Genomic DNA, 22,252 nt, shown 5'->3' on the forward strand with positions numbered 1-22,252 from the left:
CCTTTATCTGCAGTTTTGCTTTCTAGGGTTTTAGTTACCTACAGTCAACCCCAGGCCAGAAGCAGATAATCCTTTTCCTGACATATCTTTAGAAGGTCAATAGTAGCCTAACAGTATGTTATAATGCCTACATCATTCACCTCACTTCATCTCATCACACAGGCATTTTATCATCTCACATCATCACAAGAAGAGTACAATACAATAAGATATTTTGAGGGAGAGAAACATTTATATAGCCTTTATTACAGTATATTATTATTTTATCATTAGTTACTGTTGTTAATCTCTTACTGTGCCTAATTTGTGAATTAAACTTTCTCATAGGTATGTGTGTATAGGAAAAAACACAATATATACAGGATTCCATACTGTCTGAAGTATCAAGCATTCACTGGGGGTCTTGGAAATATCCCCCACAGACAAGGGGGGTGGATAGTGTACTTTCTAAGTGGTGGAAACTGGCAATAATCAAACTGACAAACTATTAGAAATTATAAATAGGCTACTAAAAGAAGAGTATAGGTACCATGTAACAATTACAAAAAAGTCTGGAGGGCATGAAAAGCTTTAGTTATGAAGTGGTTCTTGAGCTGAGGTGTGAATAATGAGTAGGTGTTAACTAGGTTGCTTGTGTGTGTGCACATATGTGTGTTTGGCAGGGGAAGGGGGTGGGTCAGCATTTTAGGCAAAGGAAATGGTCTTGAAGAATAAGGGTGCTTAGCCCATTTGAAACAATGAAAGAGGTTCTGGAGTCCCTAGACAGAAAGGAAAATGACCTTCAACAAGGTGGAGAAAGTCTTGCAGGCCACCATACAGACTTTGCTTTTATTCTAAGAGTGAAAGAAACCAATAGATTTACATAGAAGAGTGACATCATAAGATTTCCATAGTAAATATGCTCAATCTGATATTCTGCTAATGTTACTCCACAGCTAACACAGTTAATCAGCTTTCAAGCACTATGATTTTTCTATTTGAATAACAAAGAAAATACAGGCAAGAGAAAGTAATAATCACAATAAAAAGCAAGCATTTTGTTGTGGTTGCTTGAGTCAGTATCACCATTGTTTTATATCCTTTTCTCATTTTCCAGGGGTGGGATTTTACAGTGGTGGGAACCCTTTTCCTGAGACATTCTACTGAGGTGCTCACGGGGTCTCTGTCTTCTTGCCAGATCTGCGTGGTGATCGCGGCCGTGTTCGGGATCGTCATTTACCGGGTGGTGACAGTCAGCACTTTCGCTGCCTTTAAGTGGGCGTTAATCAGGAATAACTCTCAGGTTGCAACAACAGGGACTGCCGTGTGCATCAACTTCTGCATCATTATGCTGCTGAATGTGGTAAGTGAGCTGCACGGTAACTAGCCCAATGGTTAAAATATGTGGCCTACAGTTTTCTGCTGCTGCTAAAAGGGATCCAGCTTCAGAGGGGCTAGCCTGTCACGTGGTGCTGATGGCTGGGCAGCAAACTGCCTGGCATACGGAGGATTGAGAAGGATTGAGTCAAATCTAGGCTCCAGGATTTTTTAGTGTAAGATTAGGCAAGGCACTTGCTCTCTCTGAATCTTAGTTCCCTTCTTTACCCAATAAGATAACACTGTGTATATATGCCTTGGGGAAACTTAAAGAAAGAAGATACTTTAAAGGCCCAGCTTAGAATCTGTAACATAGCTCAGAAGTGTTGGTTCCCATTTCCTTTTGATTCTGAATGATAGAAAAGTGGTCAGTTTCCAAAGCATTCCTTGGAATAGCCATGCAAGGGGATGGCACATGTAACTTGTGTTAATTTCATGCTTTTTTCAGTTCTGTATTTCATCCCAGATGTCTCCCTTAAACCCCAAATTTATACATCCAACTGTCTGCTCCACTATCCTCCCCAAACCCCCTCTCCTCCCTCCAGAATCAGCCCCTCCACAATCTCCCCCATGTAGCTGCTCAGGCTGAAAACCTTCAGCATTACCCTTGATTCCTCTGTTTCTCTCACTGTTTCCAGAATTTGATCGCTTTTCACACATTTCCAAGTCCCACCTTGGTCCAAGACCCCAACATCTCCCTCTTGGGCTATTGCAGTGCCTTCCTAACTGGTCTTCCTGGCTGCTAGGTCTGCTCCTTCAGTTAGACTCATCACAGCAGCTGGAGTGAGCTTCTTACCTGTAAGCCAGCTCCTGTCACTGCTCTGTTCACCATGTCTGATGGCTTTCCTCTTGCTCAGAATAAAAGTTCACATCTTCATGTGGCCTCCAGGACTCTTCTTCTGGCCCCAGTGACATCTCTGACCTTGTCTTCTCCCTACTCACCCTGCTTCTCCTGTTCCATTTGTTCCCTGGATGTGCCAGGCATGCTCTCACCCTAGACTTTTTATTCGCTCTTTTCTCTGCCTGGAATATTCTTCCCCATGGGGTCTGCATGACTTACTCCCTCACCTGCTTCAGGTATTTGTTCCAATGTCACTCTTCTAATATAAGGCTTCCATGGTCACTCAGTTTTAGAATTATAACCACTCCTGCTTCTGACAATTTCCTATCTCCTTACCTGCTCTGTTTTTCTCTGTGGTGCTTATCACCACCTAATATGCTTTTTAAAACTTATTTTATTATCTGTCTTCTCTATTAGAATGTAGGCCTATGAGGGCAGACACTTTTGTCTATTTTTTTTTTTTACTGTTTTTATTTTCCAGTGCCTGGATCAGGGCCTGGCACATAGTAGGCTCTCAGTAAATTGTTGTTGTTATTTGCAGAATGAATAATATTATTTGCTGACATTGTTAGATTTGAAGTCAACCTATACATAAAAATCCTGACATTAGAGATTTGTGGCAGGGGATGAATAAGATATGTATTTCAAGTGCCAAGCACAGTGTTAGGCATGGAGTAGCTGTTCAATTAATTATGGTGCCCTCACCCTTAATTATATTGCATCTTAAATCTGGGCCATAGTGCTGAAATGCTCTCATCATTAAAAAAGGGTTTTCCAAAGGCCAAGCAATTTAATACTGTTGCCAATATTGTTTAATCTGTTTGGATTGTCGTTTCTAGTTCTTTAAACAATTCTAAATTCTATAACCAATATACTCAGAGTGATCCCTAAGAGAATTCAACCCACCCAATATTGAAAAACTTCATTTATGATTCTTAAGTGAATTAGTAACCACTGAGCTAATAAAATGTAGGTGATTTAGTATTATTACTGCTACTAATATTACTATTATTATTGTTATTAATAACAGGAACTTGGAGATTGAGAGTAGATATGTGGTACCCCCTGGCACTCCCTCCTCTAGGACTTAGCTGGTCTCCAAGTTAATTGTGGAACATACACATTGTGAAGGGGAGTGATTCATAGTGAAATTAAACAAACAGCCAGGGCAGTGAAAGATTCTATGTCTAGGTAGTTTGCAATGACTTAAAGCTCTCTTTTCTCTAATGTCTTATTAAAATTTAATTTGTACATCTTAATAAATTCCTGTATACATGTAATGAGTCTATAAATACATGGTTGCTCATACATTTTGAGCAGATACCAATGTTGTCAGTGTAACATTTTGTTTAACTAGAAATCAGTTACCCTGCAATCTCTACTTCATGAGACACACCAAGAAAAGAGGAAGTAAACAAAAAATGAAGGAGGGAGCATAGGGGGTAGGAAAACTATATAGTTGTGGACATTGCAAAGCACCTACTATGTGCTGGGAGCTAGACTACTAGGCATTTATATGTTTTATCTAACAAGCACATCAGAGTCACTGAAATGGATGATGTAGAGTCCACACACTAAAGGTAATATGTATTTTTATAATGCCTTTAAGGTATGTTTTCATTTATTTTAGGTACATGTGAACACCTTTGATGTTCTGATTTCTCACCAACAACAAACTAGAAAAACAGAAGGTTACTAAGGCAAGAATTCTGACAAGAGCAGGAAATGACAAGCCATAGCAAGGGGAAGGAAGGAAAATTTTAAAAATATATATGTAAAAACTCTCAAAGCAGCAGCATCCAAGACCCTTTATGTAGGAAGCAGTTGCCTTACTCTCCTTAGCCATCTCTGATGACGTCCCCATCTGAGCACACACATTTACAGTCCTATCTTATTCCCTGAAGCCTTGCACATTCCATTATGAAGGCAACCAAGTGTGTAATATAGTTTGGAAAGATTTTCATCAGAATATCAAAAAATAAATTAAAAAGTAAGTCCTTAAGAAGCAAATATCACTTAAAGGACAGATGACAGACTAATAACTATAACGTAGCTTTGACCAGTTCAGAATTCAACTATCTACTGGCTTCTGAAATTATTCAACTTAAGATAGTTTCATGCACATTTTCATATGCATTTTTATGCTACATAAGTTATTTTCAACTACTTAAAATTTTGGCCATACTTGTCTTGCAAAAAAGAAATCATCATTTAGTCATGAATCATTACTACTTTACATTAATTGAATATAAAAATCTTGAGAGCTAGATTGGCTTTTATCTTATGTTCATTACAGCCTCTAATTTTTAAATAATATTGTTATAGATCACATACCCTGTTTCTGACTTTATGCTAGAGTTCTCCAACCCTAACTGAAGAAGCAGATGTATAAGGGATGTCTATTTTCTAGGTTTTATGATATGTATTTACTTCTTACTAAGTTTAAGTGGCAGTTATTAGTTTTCATTTTATTTCTTCTTGAAAAATAAATACTTGAAAGATAGAGTGAGTAGGATGGATTTTCTTGCTCCTTGTCATACTGTTTCACTCTCATTCTGTTTCTATTGTGACCAAAGAACATCTTAATATGGTTACAAACAAAAGATGTCAATTAGAATATATCCCAGGAGGAGACTAAAAGTTATTGCCATCCTTTTTACTCAGGCATACCAATATGAATCAGATGTTTCATTATACTCTAAACAGTGAAAACCACAATGTCTTGTTCCAAAAAGAAGTAAACCATAAAACATGGCTTGCATCAGAACATGCCCACCTACATTGATCAGGTGGACAAGATCAAATTAGAAGCACTCATAGTTTCTTTTGGAAATATACTTAAGGTCAGAAAGCTTTCTGTCAATTACAGATTTTAACTTTCCCAATTTGTGGCATCCAGTTTGAGAAGAGATTTTCTACTGCTTTTATCAGAACAAATCATCCATTATTTCTATCTCAACTGCCTAATGAGAAACCAGACCTTTTCCAGAAACCACTCATCTGAAGGTCTCTTGCTAGTCACCACACCCTCTGCTTATGTGCCCTTTCCAGCTGCATCCTGTTCAAAACCTCAGTGTCCATCCCCTTGCATCTGTGAACATTTTATAAATGTTTTATAAATTGTTCATAGATGCCATGGATCCCTACTGTGTCCCCATACACTTTGCCTTATTTTTCACAAGGTTAATATTAATCATATTTTGACTCCTGCATTGTTCTTTCTCTAAGTTCCTTTTTTTTTTCAGTGTCCAAACCAAAATAATGTTGGCATGTCACCAGCTATCAAGACCTTTGACACAGGAGTGCAAAGTGCAGCACTTGAACAAACATTAAAGATACAAATGATAAACTAGATAATCAGAAATTGTATTTTGAGGGCTACCTGGGGGGCTCAGTCAGTTAATCATCCAACTCTTCATTTTGGCTAAGGTCATGATCTTGCAGTTTATGAGATCAAGCCCTGCATCAGCCTCTGCGCTGACAGTGTGGAACCTGCTTGTGATATTCTCTCTCTCTGTCTCCGTCTCTGTCTCTCTCTCTCTCTCTCTCTCTGCCCCTCCCCTGCTCGCTCTTGCCCTCTCCTCCTCTCTCTTTCAAAATCAACAAATAAACTTTTTTTTTCAAGTTGTATTTTGAGAAAGGTTGTCTCACCAGTCAAATCTAATTTTCCTTGAAAATTACATAATTAACTTTAATGATAAAATGTGTTAACAGTAAAATATATTTTATTAAAAAACACCTGTCCTAATCTGTGGTTAACCAGTATTTTTAAGATAAAATTAAAATGTATGACTACACCACAGGATTTCTTATGAAAAACTGCACCAATCTCTTTTAACACTGGATTCCAAGAGTCTGAAGTTTCTATACACAAAATTTGATACTATGGCCATATTATCTTACTATAGCAAAGCATAGTCATTGCTGAAAGTTTAGAATCATACAGTCAGTATTTTATCTATTTCTGTAGTTAGCCAAAATCCCAAATAAGGGAATTGAGAAGCTTGAAGGACGTTAAGATCAATGAGTCCAATACCCATTCTCAACCACATAAAATGAAAACAATGGTTTGAAGAAGAGATAAGGTAACATGCCCAAGCCCTACAGCTTGCTAGCTGGTAAAGTTATAATTCCAGCCAGGGGAATTTTAACCAGTGCATTTTCACCATTTCAGTCTAAATAGGATCTTAATTTTCATGTTGTTCAAATATATTTCACTAGTTTTCTGAAATTTCCATTTTATTATCTTTCATTTTAGAGAAGGCACTTTTTCTTTTTCTCAATTTATACCCTCTCTGGGGATGCAAACCTGGGTTTGCCCTGAACTGTACTCTGCACTTTTATAAATCATGTACACACACACACACACACACACACACACACACACACACACCACACCACACACACCACACACACACACTATCCCTTTCCTCTTAGGACCCTCTATTTACCAAACGGCTGGGTAAGTGAAGGATGCATCCAATCCACTAATGGAAAAGCAGAGTATAAGCTTAGGAGTTCCCAGTAAGGTTTCATCACTTTAGTATTTATTAATGCTCTAATCTAGAAAATACAGCAGTCCATAAACAGTGAGATTACAGAATTTTTTATATTTTTTAAGTTTATCTATTTATTTTGAGAGAGAGAGAGAGAGAGAGAGAGAGAGAGAGAGAGAGAGAGAAAGAACACGCAGAGGAAGGGCAGAGAGACAGGGAGAGAGAGAGAATCCCAAGCAGACTCCATGCTATCAGCACAGAAACCGATGGGGGACTCAAACTCACAAGCCTTGAGATCATGACCCGAGCCAACACCAAGAGTCAGATGCTTAACCAACTGAGCCACCCAGGTGCCCTGAGATTATAGAATCTTACCATCAGAATCAGTTTTAGAGATCCTAAGGTTTGGACCCAAGAATTTCCATTCTTGGGAATGGAAATTTCCATTCCATTCTTGGGAATGTTGTGATTTGCCCACCATCACATAGCAAGCTGCTCATCAGTGGCAGCTAGTCTTGTTGCCACAGAATTATTCACTCCAACATAAGAAGTGAAATTTTAAAAATAGTAAAATGGGACCTTGTGCGTTTCTTTCTTGCCCAGAAAGGACACAATGTTTGTTTACAGTGTTTTCATTGTTCAAGTAATGGGCGGTTAATGAAATTATTTTCACTCATGACTTGATTACCTATTTCCTTTATAATTACATATTTTGTAGCATCTAGGGTCTTTTTGTTAAATGTATGAAATTTGTTTTACAGCTCTATGAAAAAGTTGCACTTCTTCTGACAAATTTAGGTAAGTGAGACCCTTCTTATTTCATGGTACAGTACTGTGGTCTGGAAAGCATCCTTTCAAAGATTCATTTATGAAATACTGCTGAAAAGAAATATTCTTTTTATTTCAAATTGCATACAATAAGTTCTTTGCTTTCAATGGAACATTTTAAGTATGTCTAGCAATTGAGGGATCTTTTCTGTCTAAAGCTTTAAAGCTTGTCATAAATATTATCTATCATGAGGTAATATAATTTTAGACAGGTTTTCTCTTAATGCACAAAAAATATAGCGTCACAAAAGTACATGTGAATAAAGTGCCCAGAATCATTTAGAAAATTGTTCACTTGCTATTGCGTACAATTTTCATTTAAATAAAAATGTATCAAGTTTTTCATGGTATATATAAAACCACAGCAAGGTTAGCTGTTTTGGGGACTGGGAGCCTTCTACCAGGAATGTAGGTGGCCTAACCACTACTGATGTTTGTAGAAATAACATTCACCTGGACAAGTCACCTTTAAGAACATGTCTCTGACTCCATAAAGCATTAGAACAATCTGGAAGCCTACTATATACTGTGCATTTTCCATGTTTTCAAGGTATAGAAATTGTCCCAATTTTGTTAATGAAACATCAGTCATTTTACTGTATACAATTTCAGAAAATTACAGGCTCCCACAGGTAACCTATTTTAGCACATTCCCATATATAGCTTGTCCAGAGGGGGGAAAAATCACAAAAGTGCTTTCATTTATAATAATCATAATACAAGATGCCATGTATCGAGCTTTTCTATGTACCAGGTACAGGGGTAGGCACGTGGCATATCTCCTTTAATGTCGTTGAAACCTCCATCCTTACTTCTCCTTCCCCAAAAAGATAGAAAGAGGTTCATATCCACAGAAGAGGTAACTGCATTGGCAGATTGTATCCAATGGCACCTTGATCCAGGCTGGCAAAGATGCCGAGGTGATACAGTCCTGGTCCATCTGTGGTCGAGATACCTGGGAACCCACCCAGCTGGCAAACAACGTGGGACACCTTCCTAGGTTACCAGTAGTTCAGTAGCAGAAGTGAAACAAAGCCAAAACCCTTTTATTATCTTTTAAAAAAATTTTTTTAATGTTTATTTATTTTTCAGAGAGAGACAGCATGAATGGGGGAGGGGCAGAGAGAGAGGGAGACACAGAATCCAAAGCAGGCTCCAAGCTCTGAGATGTCAGCACTGAGCCTGATGCAGGGCTTGAACTCATGAGCTGTGAGATCACTACCTGAGCCAAAGTCAGTCGCTTAACCAACTGAGCCACCCAGGGACCCTTATCTTTTTAATGTGATTTATTGTCAAATTGACTAACATACAGTGTGTAAAGTGTGCTCTTGGTTTTGGGGGTAGATTCCCATGGTTCATCACTTACATACAACACCCAGCGCTCATCCCAACAAGCGCCCTCCTCAATGCCCATCACTCACTTTCCCCTCTCCCCCACCCCCACATCAATCCTGTATTTTCTTCCCTCATCAGCAGTACACCCTTGTTAAATTATATTCTCCCCTCCCTTCTCAGATATGCTCCAGCAAGCATTTTGAATTATAATTAGTGGAAAAGGAACTGATGGGGTGAAATGGTAAAAAGCAATAGAAGCTCAGGGAATGTGGAAACAGAAAAAGTACTATTGTATTAAATACATTTTCCTTGACATTGTTTGGGATGAGGTTGAAGCTCCAAGGGAAGGATAGGTGCATTTGACATGAGATGTCAAGTTGGAAGTTTGATTTATGCTTTGATTCATATCAGTGTCCAAAGAGCATTTGCTTTATGGAAGTCAAAATATAAAGAGATGAGAACTGGCACATGACTGAGGTCAGGATATTATAAGATGCAGATGGTGATATACAGTAAAAGCTCTAAAAATGAGGTCGTCTCCTTTTTATTTGTCCATGGGAATGAAAAATGATGGATGAGGGTGACAGGCAAAGAAGTCAGATACTCAGCATTCTGGGAGGGGGGGGTCTGACTCCCTCTTGCCCAACAGCACCTGACATTTCACCAGAATAGATATTGAGAACAAGGAATTATTAGGAGCTGGAAGAGAAACTGACCCCACACAGACCCTACCTCGCGGGGGAAACTAAGAGCAACGGAAAGACTCCTGCAGGGTGCCAGGCTTGGGAATGAGGCCCCTTAAGCCTGGCTGCCTCTACTCCAGGCTCTCTGGGCATCCTGTCACAGCAGAACAAACTGGATATTCCATCCCTTCAGACATGTCAGTAGCTGCTTTCCACCACAGCCTGGATGGGACTGGTCTGCAAGCTTAAGGCTCGATCCCCTGGGTGGTCCATTCCATCACATACCATCTACAGGCACTGTGGTCTCCTGCAGCTTCCTTAGAACACCTCTGCTCCTGTGTGTATAGGGAGCAGGACAGAGGGAGTTGAGAAGGGGTCAAATGCAGCCTCTCAAATTCTACTCCCCTTTTGTCCACAGAACAGCCTCGCACAGAGTCTGAGTGGGAGAACAGCTTCACCCTGAAAATGTTTCTTTTTCAGTTTGTCAATCTGAACAGCTCCACATTTTACATCGCATTCTTCCTTGGAAGGTAAGAACCTGATCTCTCCACGCTTTTGGAGGCCAGGACAGAGCACTCAGAGGTCGCTGACCAGGGTGACAGAGAAGCACCTCCTTTAGAGTGATTTTTGCAAAGGCTAAAAAGAGAAGATCAGCCTCCTCCTTTCCCTTCCTATTCTCCTCGTGGGGAATGGTCGCTCCACTCAAGTGTTACCTGTGCACCTTTTCTCAGTGTAAGGTACACAGAGGAGAAGCATTTGCACAAGTGAAGGATGAATTTAAAACTTGTGGGCTCCATCCACACCTGAATCAGGACCCTGGGTCTCACACCAATGCAAGCAGGTGGTATAATGGGGACAGTGATCTGCAGTGTATCCTGGATGCCGGCCTTCACAGAAAAGGGAAAGGCATCCAGACAGGAAAGGGGCTGACGTAGGACTCCAGAGGAGAGTAGGCAACTTCCGAATCCAGCAGTTATGAGGATTTGGAAAGGCTCCTGTGTGGAGAAGTCCTGTCCTATGGATTCCATTGCTCCAGGAAGTGTTTCCCAGGAGATGAGAACCAGAGGAGGGTGGAGCGTTGGGTTTTGCTGGGATGGATGCAGCAGCCTCTCCTCGGTTTCGAGCTACTTCAGCATGCAATTCTAGTCAAATAGTGAAGCTGGTTATTTTTTTAAATTAAACGTTCATTCAAAAAGATCAGAATGTGTTTCAATCCAACATGCTGTTACACAGGCCAGAGCACTTGATACTTAGCAGAAAATGTTCAAAGTCACAGCAAGCAACAAGAGCTGGCCTCTGTGGTTAGCAGCCAGGCAGTCCAGAAGGGATATATCCCCCGGAGAATTCCAGAAGCTGCAGTTTTGACAGCTCTGGAGAGTTTCCTAATTCTCTCAGACCTGATTGTACCCGTAATTTTCACTGGAGGATAGGCTACCCTGAACATAATAGTCACCAAAAGCTTAGACCTACAGGATGCTAATGGTCTGTTTTTCTGTGTGTTAAAGATTTACAGGACACCCAGGTGCCTACTTGAGGCTGATAAACAGATGGAGACTAGAAGAGGTCTGTATTCTTCCCTATCTCCTTGTTTGCTACAGACTTCTATTAAACAGCCTAGGGCCACTTTGTGCAGATTAGAAACCAGACACTCTTTCTTCCTCTCCATTGATTCTGGAATTTCTGTGTTTGCTTACCTCGCAGTGCCACCCTAGTGGATGCCTTATTGATCTCTGTATGCAAATGGGTATTATAATGGTGCTAAAGCAGACCTGGAATAATTTCATGGAACTTGGCTACCCGTAAGTACCTTAGACATGTGTAGTAGAGATGCAGCATTGCTCATTACTGGCTTTTCTAGGTGTGGCAAGTAAGATAAGCAATGCAGACTCAGCAGTTACACCAGGGCGTGTACCTGGAGCTAAGCGTTTATGCTCAGTTATTCAAAGACGGTCATGAAAGTAATAAACATTAGCTCTTTAGGAAGATTTAGCATAAGAAGTATGAATGATAGTGAATATCCTTTTAAAAAGTCTCTGTGGGGCCCTAAATATTGAACACTTGCTTGGAAGTTTCTTTAAATGATGCCTCTGACCCTCATACCATAGCACTGCAAGGCTCTCACTAGTTAGGACACATTAACTAGAGCTCTGCTCTCCCAAGCCCATGATAAATCAGGAATTAATTTTTTTTAAATATCTTAAATTCAAACTCTACAGAAAAGGAACTTATGGGAAAAAAAAAGTTTAGAGATGCAGAAAAGAAACTGGAGTATTTCTAAGTCAACATATCCTAACCAGCAAAAATATGTTCACCTGGTGATAAGAGTTTATGTTGATGACAATAGGCAAAAAACATGCATCACTTTTATAAGGATAACTGAATTCTGCTGTGTTTGCTCAGCTCTGGTCAGTTAAGTTTTAAAGGAACATTAATCAGCAACTTCTCTTCCTGATTTTTTTTTTATGTTTATTTTTGAGAGAGAAAGAAAGAGTGCAAGCAGGGGACGGGCAGAGAGAGGGGACAGAGAATCTGAAGCAGGCTCAGAGGTATTGTCAGCACAGAGTCCGACATGGGGCTCAAACCCACAATCTGTGAGATCGTGACCTGATCCAAAATCAAGAGTCGTACAGTTAACTGACTGAGCCACCCAGGAGCCCCTCTCTTTCTGCTTTAATTCCTTCCACACCTACTGGTTTTCATGGCAGCTTGGTGTCTCCATAGAGAACTCCAGGTTTCAGGGAGGACCATTCAACCAGAACAATTAGCTAGAACTTGGATCGCTTTGAAAAAGTCCCCTCTTGGCTCTTTGTCGGAGCCAATGCCAGTAGTTTTCGATTCTTAGAATTCTTTTTAAAAAACGTATTCCAAGTGCTTGATGTTTTCTATAAAACTTTTTTAAATGCATAAAGTTTAAAAATTAACAGCATTGTATGCTTCTTTAAAGTATAAACCATAATTTATCAAATGTCAGAGACATCAAGGGAACTATATATTTTTTTTTAACATTTATTTGTTTTTGAGAGAGAGAGACAGAGAACAAGCAGGGGAGGGGCAGAGAAAGAGGGAGACACAGAATCTGAAGCAGGCTCTAGGCTCTGAGCTGTCAGCACAGAGCCTGATGCAGGGCTCAAACCCACATACTGTGAGATCATGACCTGAGCTGAAGTCAGTTATTTAACCAACCAAGCCACCTAGGTGCCCCCAAGGGAACTATATTTTATCTTCTAGTATTATGGACATAGAGCAAAATTGTAAAATAGGTCATTTGTCTTCGATACCCCCTCTCATTTTTTTCCTTTATTTCACATTTTGTTTCTGGTTAGGTTTTTGTTTGTTTGTTTGTTGGGTTGGTTGGTTGGTTGGTTGGTTTTGTTTTTGGGGGGTTTTGGGGGCATTTCTACCCTTGGATACCCTTCAATTTTTCCTTGTCCCCTACGGCACACAGACCTGACCCCCCACCCATTTCCTTAACCCCATTCCGTATCATAAGATGCACTCCTGAACATTACTAAGGATTAATGTGCTAACCTCACCAGTATAGGATGCATTTTACTGGGAATCAGAGCCCCATCTCAAGATCAAGCTAAAAGCAGGCAAGTCCAACTGTGGAACTGCATGCAGACTTCAGTGTGCCAAAAAGAGGAAGCATTTAGTGGGTTTGCAGATCTTCCAGGACCTCCCTCAGAATATGCAGATCAGCACCCACATGGTTAAGACTGCTCATGGGTCCTGAGTTAAGTCAGCTAAGCCAAACCTTCCTCTACTCCAAGGTCAGGGTATTGCCTTCGTGCCAGAGGATCAGTTTATAGATGCTCTCTGTCCTCTATCCAGCCCTCGAAGGCAACACTAAACATGAAACAATTTCATGAATATTTAAAATAAGTTCATCAGACATTCTGTTCACTTGCAAGTACAAATGCATGAAGTATAGCCTCCATTGTTATTTTCTTCCTAATCCAAGGTTTTATGTCCTTGGCAGCCTATCCTAAAAAGTTTTAAACGATGGTTCCATATTTGAATTCTGTCTTATTACGTATGTCTTACGAACAGCCATATATTTTTTTAAAGGAACTTATCTTGTCGTGCAGGTTAATTCAGAATTGGTGGACCAGAAGGAAAGTACGACAGGAACGTGGACCTGAAAGAAAAATAAGTTTCCCACAGTGGGAAAAGGACTACAACCTTCAGCCCATGAACGCCTATGGACTCTTCGATGAATACTTAGAAATGAGTATGGAACTATCCTATTTTATCCTATTAAGTCTAAATTCAGATTCTAGATCTCAAGCTATAATTCAGCTAGACATGCACCCATTATCACTGAGGCCAGAACCATGTGGGGATTCTTAAGTGCTTCAGAGGAGAGAGTTTCTTGCTTTAAGAAGTTCAATCCTTAGAGATGGTGCCAAAAGCCTGGTCGCTTCAAACTCCTCATGATATTGCATCCTGTCCCTTATAATCAATCACCAGAAAACAAGAATGGGTTGGAAAATTTGGTGGGCCAAAGAAAAAGGAGTTATCACTCATGGCATGATTGATTCTCTCATTTAGCAGACATGTATTGAGCCATGTTATGTCCAGACAGACCATATGCTTGGCACTAGAACTACAAGAAGGAATAAGGCATAGTCCCAGCTCTCAAAGAACTTATGTGGAGGGAAAGTCAGAGATGTAAAAATAAGTGCAGTAAAGTATAATAGATGCTGCAGGATGCATCAGGGGAGGCTTAGGGGGAGAAGCCATTTCTCTTGGAGATGATGGCAGGAAGCCAGGAATGCTTAAACTATGCAACTTACATTTAAGCAATTAGATTTCTCTATTATTCAAACCCAAGTTATTTATCTTAGCATGTTATTTAAGAGCATGGGCTATGGAAACAGATTGCCTGCGTTTAAATCCCAGCCCTATCACTTATTAACTATGAAATCTTGGATAATAACTTAATCTCTGTCTCAATTTGCTCACCTCTAAAGTGGGGATAATAATGAGTGTAACCACTTCATAAGGTCTTTGTGTGGATTAAATGAGTTAATGAATGGAAAGGGCCTAGAACAATGACTGGCTCATAGTATATACTTGGTACATGTTATCTGTATCATTGTTATTATTTTCCTGTTCTTATCTCCCAGGGGAGAAAAGCTAACAAAATCTCTTAGCAGATATATTGAGTGTGTATAGGTTTGTTTGTTTTTTTCAATTATGTTTATGCTCTGTAACATGGGGGTAAAAGTGGGGGTACGAGTGAACAAGAAGCATTACTTCTGAAAGGAGTTCTTTCTGGGAAAAATCTGAAAATTAAAGGAATAGCAGAACTGATGCTTAACGTTTTTTAGATTGCTTATGTCTTAAGCATCTACTGATGTTTTTGGAGTTTCAATTATAGAAGGGCAGAATGATATAACTCAGAGAAGAAATCAATGTGGGCATTAATAATAAAACTTAATAAAGGGAATTCATTAAGAGAACTAACCCCTTTGAGGTCTCTTAATGGACTCTTCTCCCATAAAGAAGGAAATGAACAATAATGTTGGTATATTGAGTGCTTGAAAAGAAGCTTTTATGTGGCTGGAATTAGTACAGTTCCAAGTACTGCGGTATCTGTAACAAGAAACAAATCTTGGAAGCATCACAAGCAGACCAGAGAATCCTGACTGCTTCCTTCTATTCTCATTTTATTTTCTTAATGACTTCCCTGCTTTGTTTTATATATTTTTAAATGTGTTCAGTAAAGTATAACAGATAATGCAAAACTATACAAGTAAGTGTACAGATCCATAAATTTTTACAAATTTTCCCGTCTGTGTAAGTAACAGTTTGACAGACTACTAGCCCTCAGGCCAAATTGAGCCCACTGCCTATTTTTATAAATAAAGTTTTATTGGTACATAGCAATATCCATTTAGTTACATATTATCTATAGTTCATTTTACACAACAGTAGAATTGAGTAGTTGTGCCAGACACTGTATAGCCCAGCCCATCAAGTCTGAAATATTTACTGACTCCTTAAAGAAAATGTTTGCCATTCTTTGTGATAGATCAAGAAGCAGAATATTATCATTATCAAAGAAGGCTCCTTTGTTTTCTTTCCACGTCATAACACCCTCACTAACTACTTTTCTGGGTTTTAATGCCATAGATTAATTGTAGCTTTTTAAAATTTCCATGTGAATGAAATTATACAATACATACTGTTCTTTCATTCAACATCATGTTTATAAGATTCTTCTATGTTGCTACAGGTAGTAAAATTTTATTTTCATTACCATATAGTATTCTTAGAATGTATACCTGAAGGAAAATTATGAAGCAGGTGGAATTTCTCCTTGATACTCACCTCCATCTTTAGGCATATGTGGGGTTTTTTTTGCGTTTCTACTCCCAGATAGTCCCCAATTTTCTCTTCTGTTCCCCTAAATCACATAGACCCCACCCCCAACTTTCAACCCTCTTCCATATCATAAAATTTACTTTATGAGTATGAAACTTCATGAGCACTGCTAAGGATAAACGTGCTAGATAAATGCTTTCTAATAGGAATCAAAGCCTCTGTCAAGCTTGAATCAAAAAAAAAAAAAGTCAAATTTACTTGTGGAAATGCAGATGTCACTGTGCCAATAGATGAACTATTTTGTGAGTCTGCAGATCTTCTAGGCTCCTGGAAATAAATAGGAATACAGCAATATTTATCTATCCATTCTACTGGGGATAGATATGTGGGATATTTCCAGGTTTGAGCTTTTACAAATAATATTGCTGTGAACGTTTTGTACCTGTGCTTTGGTTAACATATGTACATATTTCTGAAGGGAATTTATGTAGGAGTGGAGTTACTGGGCCATAAGATAGGCACCTGTTGATCTTCAGCAAACACTGAGTTTTTAAAACTAAGTTGTACCAATTTACAACTTAGAAGTCTTAGAGTATTAGTTATTCCACACACTCACTAAAACTTGTTAGTCCTTGCAAATATTAGCCTCTCTGGTTGGTATGTCGTAGTATTGTCATGGTTTTAATTTGAAATTTCGTGGTGACTAGTAACGCTGAGCACCTTTTCATATGTTTATGGCTATAAGGCTATGCTTTTTTTTTGTGAATTCCCATTCAAATCCATGATCTTATTGTTTCTTTTTCTTAGTGATTTGTAGAAGTTATTAACCTATTTTGGATATGGGTCCTTTGTCAGGTATCTAGGTTGCAAATCAAATAGCCTTTCCCAGTTGGTGACTTGGCTTCTTACTCTCTTGCTGGTATATTAAAGTTAACAAAAACTTCAACTTTGTTCTTCTTCAAAATTGGTTCCCTGTAACTTTTAGAATCAGATTTATAATTTCTACACTTAGCTTACTTTTATATTGGGATTTTCTTTTCTCATTGATTTTTTAAAATGTTTTTAAATTTTAAGTTCAAGATAGTTAACATACAGTGTAGTCTTGGCTTCATGAGTAGAACCCAGTGATTATCTCTTATATATGACACCCACTGCTCATCCCAAAAAGTGCCCTCCATAATGTCCCCCACCCTCCAGCAACCCTCAGTTTGTTCTCTATATTTAAGTCTTTTATGGTTTGCCTCCCTCTTTGTTTTTATCTTATTTTTCCTTTGGTATAAGAAAATGGTCCAGGTTCATTCCTCTGCATATTGCTGTCCAGTTTCCTTTTATATGCCCTATGTTCATCTGTCGTTTCTCAAATTCCAAATATGAGTGAAATCATATGATATCCGTTTTTCTCTGACTTATTTTGCTTAGCATAATACCTTCTCATTCCATCCACGTTGTTGCAAATGGCAAGATTTCATTCTTTTTCATTGCTAAGTAGTATTTCATTTTGTGTGTGTGTGTGTGTGTGTGTGTGTGTGTGTGTGTTCCCCCCCCACACACACACACCAGCTGATGGACATGTGGGCTCCTTCCATAATTTGGCTATTGTTGATAGTGCTGCTATAAACATTGGGATGCATATACCCTTTCAAATCAGCATTTTTGTATCCTTTGGGTAAATTCATGCTAGTGCAATTGCTGGGTCATAAGGTAGTTCTATTTTTAATTTTTTGAGGAACCTCCATACTGTTTTCCAGAGTGGCTGTACCAGTTTGCATTCAATGCAGTCCCTATCAAAATAACACCAACAAGGGCCCCTGGTGGCACTCAGTTGAGTGTCCAACTCAGTCGCAACTCAGGTCATGATTTTATGGTTTGTGAGTTCGAGCCCCACATTGAGCAGTGTGCTGATGATGCAAAGGCTGCTTGGGATTCTGTCTCTCCTTCTCTCTGCCCCTCTCTCTCAATAAATAAATAAACTTAAAGAAAATTTTTTAATGATACCAGCTTCTTCACAGAGCTAGAACAAACAAGCCTAAAATTTATATGGAACCACAAAAGGCCCCAGATAGCTAAAGCAGTCCTGAAAGAGAAAACCAAAGTGGAAGACATCACAATTCTGGACTTTAAGCATATTACAAAGCTGTAATCATCAAGATAGTATGGTACTGGCACAAAAACAGACACATAGATCAATGGTATAGAATAAAGAACTCAAAAATGGGCCCACAAATATATGGCCAACTAATCTTCAAGAAAGCAGCAAAGAGTATTCAATAGAAAAAAGAAAGTCTCTTTAGCATAGTGCTGGGAGAACTGGACAGTAACATGCAGAAGAATGAACCTGGACCACTTTCTTACACCATACACAAAAATAAACTCAAAATGGGTGAAACACCTAAATGCGAGACAGGAAACCATCAAAATCCTACAGATGATAAGCAGCAACCTCTTCCACCTCGGTTGCAACAACTTCTTACTTGACATATCTCCAGAGGCAAGAAAAGTAAAGGCAAAAATGAACTATTAGGACTTCATCAAGATAAAAAGCTTCTGCACAGCAAAGGAAGCAATCAGCAAAACTAAAAGGCAACCAACAGAAATAGAGAAGATATTTGCAAATGACATATCAGATAAAGGGTTAGTATCCAAAATCTATAAAGAACTTACCAAACTCAACACTCGAAAAACAAATAATCTAGTGAAGAAATGGCCAAAGGACATGAATAGACACTTTTCCAAAGCAGACATCCAGATGGCCAACAGACACATGAAAAGATCCTCAACATCACTCGTCATCATGGAAAAACAAATCAAAACCATAATGAGATACCACCTCACACCTGTCAGAATGGCTGAAATTAACTCAGGAAAAAAACAGATGTTGGTGAGGATGCACAGAAAGGGGAACCCTCTTACACTGTTGGTGGGAAGTCTGATAGATTTTTTAAGACTTTGTTTTTAGAGCAGTTTTTGATTTACCACAAAATTGAGAAGAGTGGCACATTTCTTACCAAGGATGAACCTACATTAACACATCATAATCACCCTAAGCCCATAGTTTACTTTACTTTTGGTGTTTTACATTCTATGGATTTGGACAAATGTACTATGACATATATCTATTCTTATAATATTATATAGAGTATTTTCACTGTCCTAAAAATCCTCTGTGCCCTGCCTACTCATTTATCCCCCAACCTTGCCATGTACATACCTTTTGTTAAGTTTAAGAACTTTACTTATATCCCTAGGTTGCTAAGCGTTATCATAAGTTGTAATTAAATTCTATCAAATCATTTTTCTAAATCTAAAATCATGTGTTTCTTCTTTATTAATGTGGCGAATTTCATTGATTGATTTTATTGGTTGTTAAAGTTTTATTGGTTGTTCCACTGACCTAGCAGACTTGGAAAAAATAATCACATGGTCATCCTTTTTTTGCTTGTATTGCCAAATTTAATTTGCTAATATTTGTATGTAAGTTCATGAAACATATACTATACTTTCTTTTTTGTAATGTTTCAGAATTTGGTGTCATTGTTATGATGACCTCTGATTCAGATAATTTTCCCCTTTTTTCGTATTCTCTTAAACAGCTTGTGTAAGATTATTATTTCTTACATACATATCTGGAAGAACTCAGTGAAGTTAGCTAGACTTGGAATTTTCTTTGTGGGAAGATTTCTAACTGTATATTTAATTTACTTAATAGTATAGGACTGTTTCAATTGTCTATTTTGAGTATCCATTTTGATAGCTGTTTCTTAGTTGTTTTTTTAACAAATTTATCCATTTCGTGTAAATATTCAGATTTAGTGGAACAAAATTGTTTGAAATACCCTCTTCTTAACTTTTTGTTTATATAAGGCCTGTAATATTGTTCTCTTTTTCATTTATAATTCTATAGTTTGTACTTTTCTTTTTTCTCTTTAACAGTCTGTCAAGAGACTTGTTAATCTTTTCCAAAAAAAAAAAAAAATCAACTTGTGCTTTGTTGATTTTATTTCTCTATTACTCATTTGCCTTATATTTCATTCATTTCTGCTTTTATCTTTATTTCCTTTCTTATGTGTTATTTGGGCTTAATTTTCTCTTTTACCAGTATCTTAAGAGGGAAGCTTAAATCACTGATTTTCAGCTTTTATTCTTATCCAATATAGGCATTTAGAGCTATAATTTTCTCTATGAACACTTCTTTAGCTGCATCCCATAAATTTTGGCATGTTTTATTTTCATTGTTAAGATATATTCCATTGCCATTCATATTTGATCTATGTATTTTTTTAGTAATGTTGCTTACTTTTATGTTTATGTTACTAAAGTAAGCAACTTTAGTAATGTTGCTTTAGTAATGTTACATGTTTAGATAGTTGCTTACTATCAAAAGATGGGAATTTTCTAGTTCTAGTTATCCCTCTGTCACTGATTTCTAATTTAATTTCATTGTGGTCAGAGGATATTCTCTATATTATTTCAGTTGTTTGATATATGATGAGATTTGCTTTATGCCCTGGTATATTGTCTATTTTGGTGAGTGCTTCAAGTGTGTCCTGCAATTATTTGATACAATGCTCTACATATGTCAATTAGTCAACACTGTTTGTGTTGTCTTTATCTTCTGTGGTCTTATTAAACTTCGTCTACTTTATCTACTAAGTTATTTTATCTACTATTTTCTCTACTAGATATTATCTACTAAGATACTATTTTATTCACTAAGAAAAGTATATTAAAATTCCCACATATGGTCATGAATTTATTATCCTTTTAGTACTGTCAACTTTTCTTTTATGCATTTTGAAGATGTGTTATGTGTAAACAGTTTAGGATTTTCCTAGTTTACTGTTGACCTTTTTAGCTTTATGTAAAACCACTTTTTGTCTCTAATAATGTAATATTTTGAAGATGTGATGAGGAAGAAGCTAAGGAGCTAACATTGAAATCTTCCAAAGGACAGAACTGAACCTCTCACAGTCTTTCAGGACTAAGAAAATAAAGACCCACCAGGTTCTCAATCACAGCCAAAGAACAAGAAAAAAACCAGAGGTGAACCACACTTTATAAAAACTACCATCTATAACCAGCCCAGCTTAATCAATGACCATATTTGAAGTGATCATCTCCCTCTTTATCTGCCTTAACAGCAGCACAAGGAACATTTTCTTGTAGAAAAAAACATAACTGATAACAGAGATCAAGAACCTTGCTAGATAGTAAATAATTTAAGCTTTGGAGTCAAGAGGAAAATATTATATAAGTACTTATAAATATAAGCACTTCACATATAAAAAACCATGTTTAGTTCAGAGATGGTTTTCAAAAAGAAACAAAACCAAGTATCTGGCTGGAACTAGCCTGAAAGCAATAGTTTACTATTTCTTCATCTAGAGTTTCCATATGTTTGGCAAACTATAAAAGTTATTAGGCATGTAGCCTGTTGAGTTATAAGAAATGTAAACATAAATTCATAACAAAGGAAAATGTCTGCTACTTCCAATGCAAAATTGGAGGTTCCTACCATTAAATACTATGAAAAAATCAAGGAAATATGGTATTACAAAAAGAAAATAATTCTCCAGCAACAAAATTCTAAGGCACATAATATTATAATTTAACTGATAAAGAATTCAAAACTGTTATTAAGAAATTCAGTGAGCTACAAGAAAACTCAGGCAATTCAATAACTCAGGAATAAAATGAATGAACAGAAGGAGTTCTTTACCAAAGAGATTGAATTTATAAAAAAAAAATTCTGGAGCTGAAGAATTCAGTAAATGAGATAAAGAATTCAATGGAGAGCATAGGTTAGGTACTAGAGAAAGTAGATGGAAGAAAAAATAAATGATTTAGAGGATAGGAATATAGAAATAAAGGATAGAGAATTTAGATTTTTAAAAACTGAAGAAACCCTATAAGAGCTCTCAGATTCAGTTATAATGGCAAATATAAGAATAACTGCTATACCAGAAAGAGAAGAGAGGGATAAGGAGGGAGAGAGTTTGTTTAAAGAAATAATAGCTGAAAACTTCTTAAATCATGGGAAGGAATTGGACACACAAATGCACAAAGCTAGTTGAACACCCTCTTATCTCAATGCAAACAAACAAACAAACTTCTCCAACACACATTATAATGAAACTGTTAGAAATCAGTAATAAAGAATTTTAAAGGAAGCAGGGACAGGAAGTGAGGTGGGGGGGGGCGGTGGGGGGGGGGAAGTAACCTAAAAAGAATCCTCATGAGGCTGTAAGCAGATTTCTCAGCAGAAACTCTACAGGCCAGGAAGCATGGAATGACATATTTAAAGTACTGAAAGATAAAAATTACCCACCAAGAACACTTTACCTGGCAGTTTTCCCTCTGATATGAAGAATAAATAAAGGCTTTCC

General features: G+C 37.7%; 1 protein-coding gene across 5 annotated transcripts in view; it reads left to right on the plus strand.

Annotated features, from left to right (window-relative positions):
• ANO4 (anoctamin 4) overlaps positions 1-22,252 on the plus strand; it is a 422,446-nt gene that overhangs the window by 368,489 nt on the left and 31,705 nt on the right. For all 5 annotated transcript variants that reach the window (XM_043562306.1, XM_043562307.1, XM_043562308.1 and 2 more), the window contains 6 exons: positions 1,178-1,342; positions 7,455-7,491; positions 9,958-10,069; positions 11,045-11,102; positions 11,241-11,338; positions 13,628-13,770. In XM_043562306.1, coding sequence (XP_043418241.1) covers positions 1,178-1,342; positions 7,455-7,491; positions 9,958-10,069; positions 11,045-11,102; positions 11,241-11,338; positions 13,628-13,770 — 613 coding nt within the window. The remainder of the gene's footprint in view (positions 1-1,177; positions 1,343-7,454; positions 7,492-9,957; positions 10,070-11,044; positions 11,103-11,240; positions 11,339-13,627; positions 13,771-22,252) is intronic.

The sequence above is a fragment of the Prionailurus bengalensis genome, chromosome B4 (genome assembly GCF_016509475.1).
Source record: "Prionailurus bengalensis isolate Pbe53 chromosome B4, Fcat_Pben_1.1_paternal_pri, whole genome shotgun sequence".
NCBI lineage: Eukaryota > Metazoa > Chordata > Mammalia > Carnivora > Felidae > Prionailurus > Prionailurus bengalensis.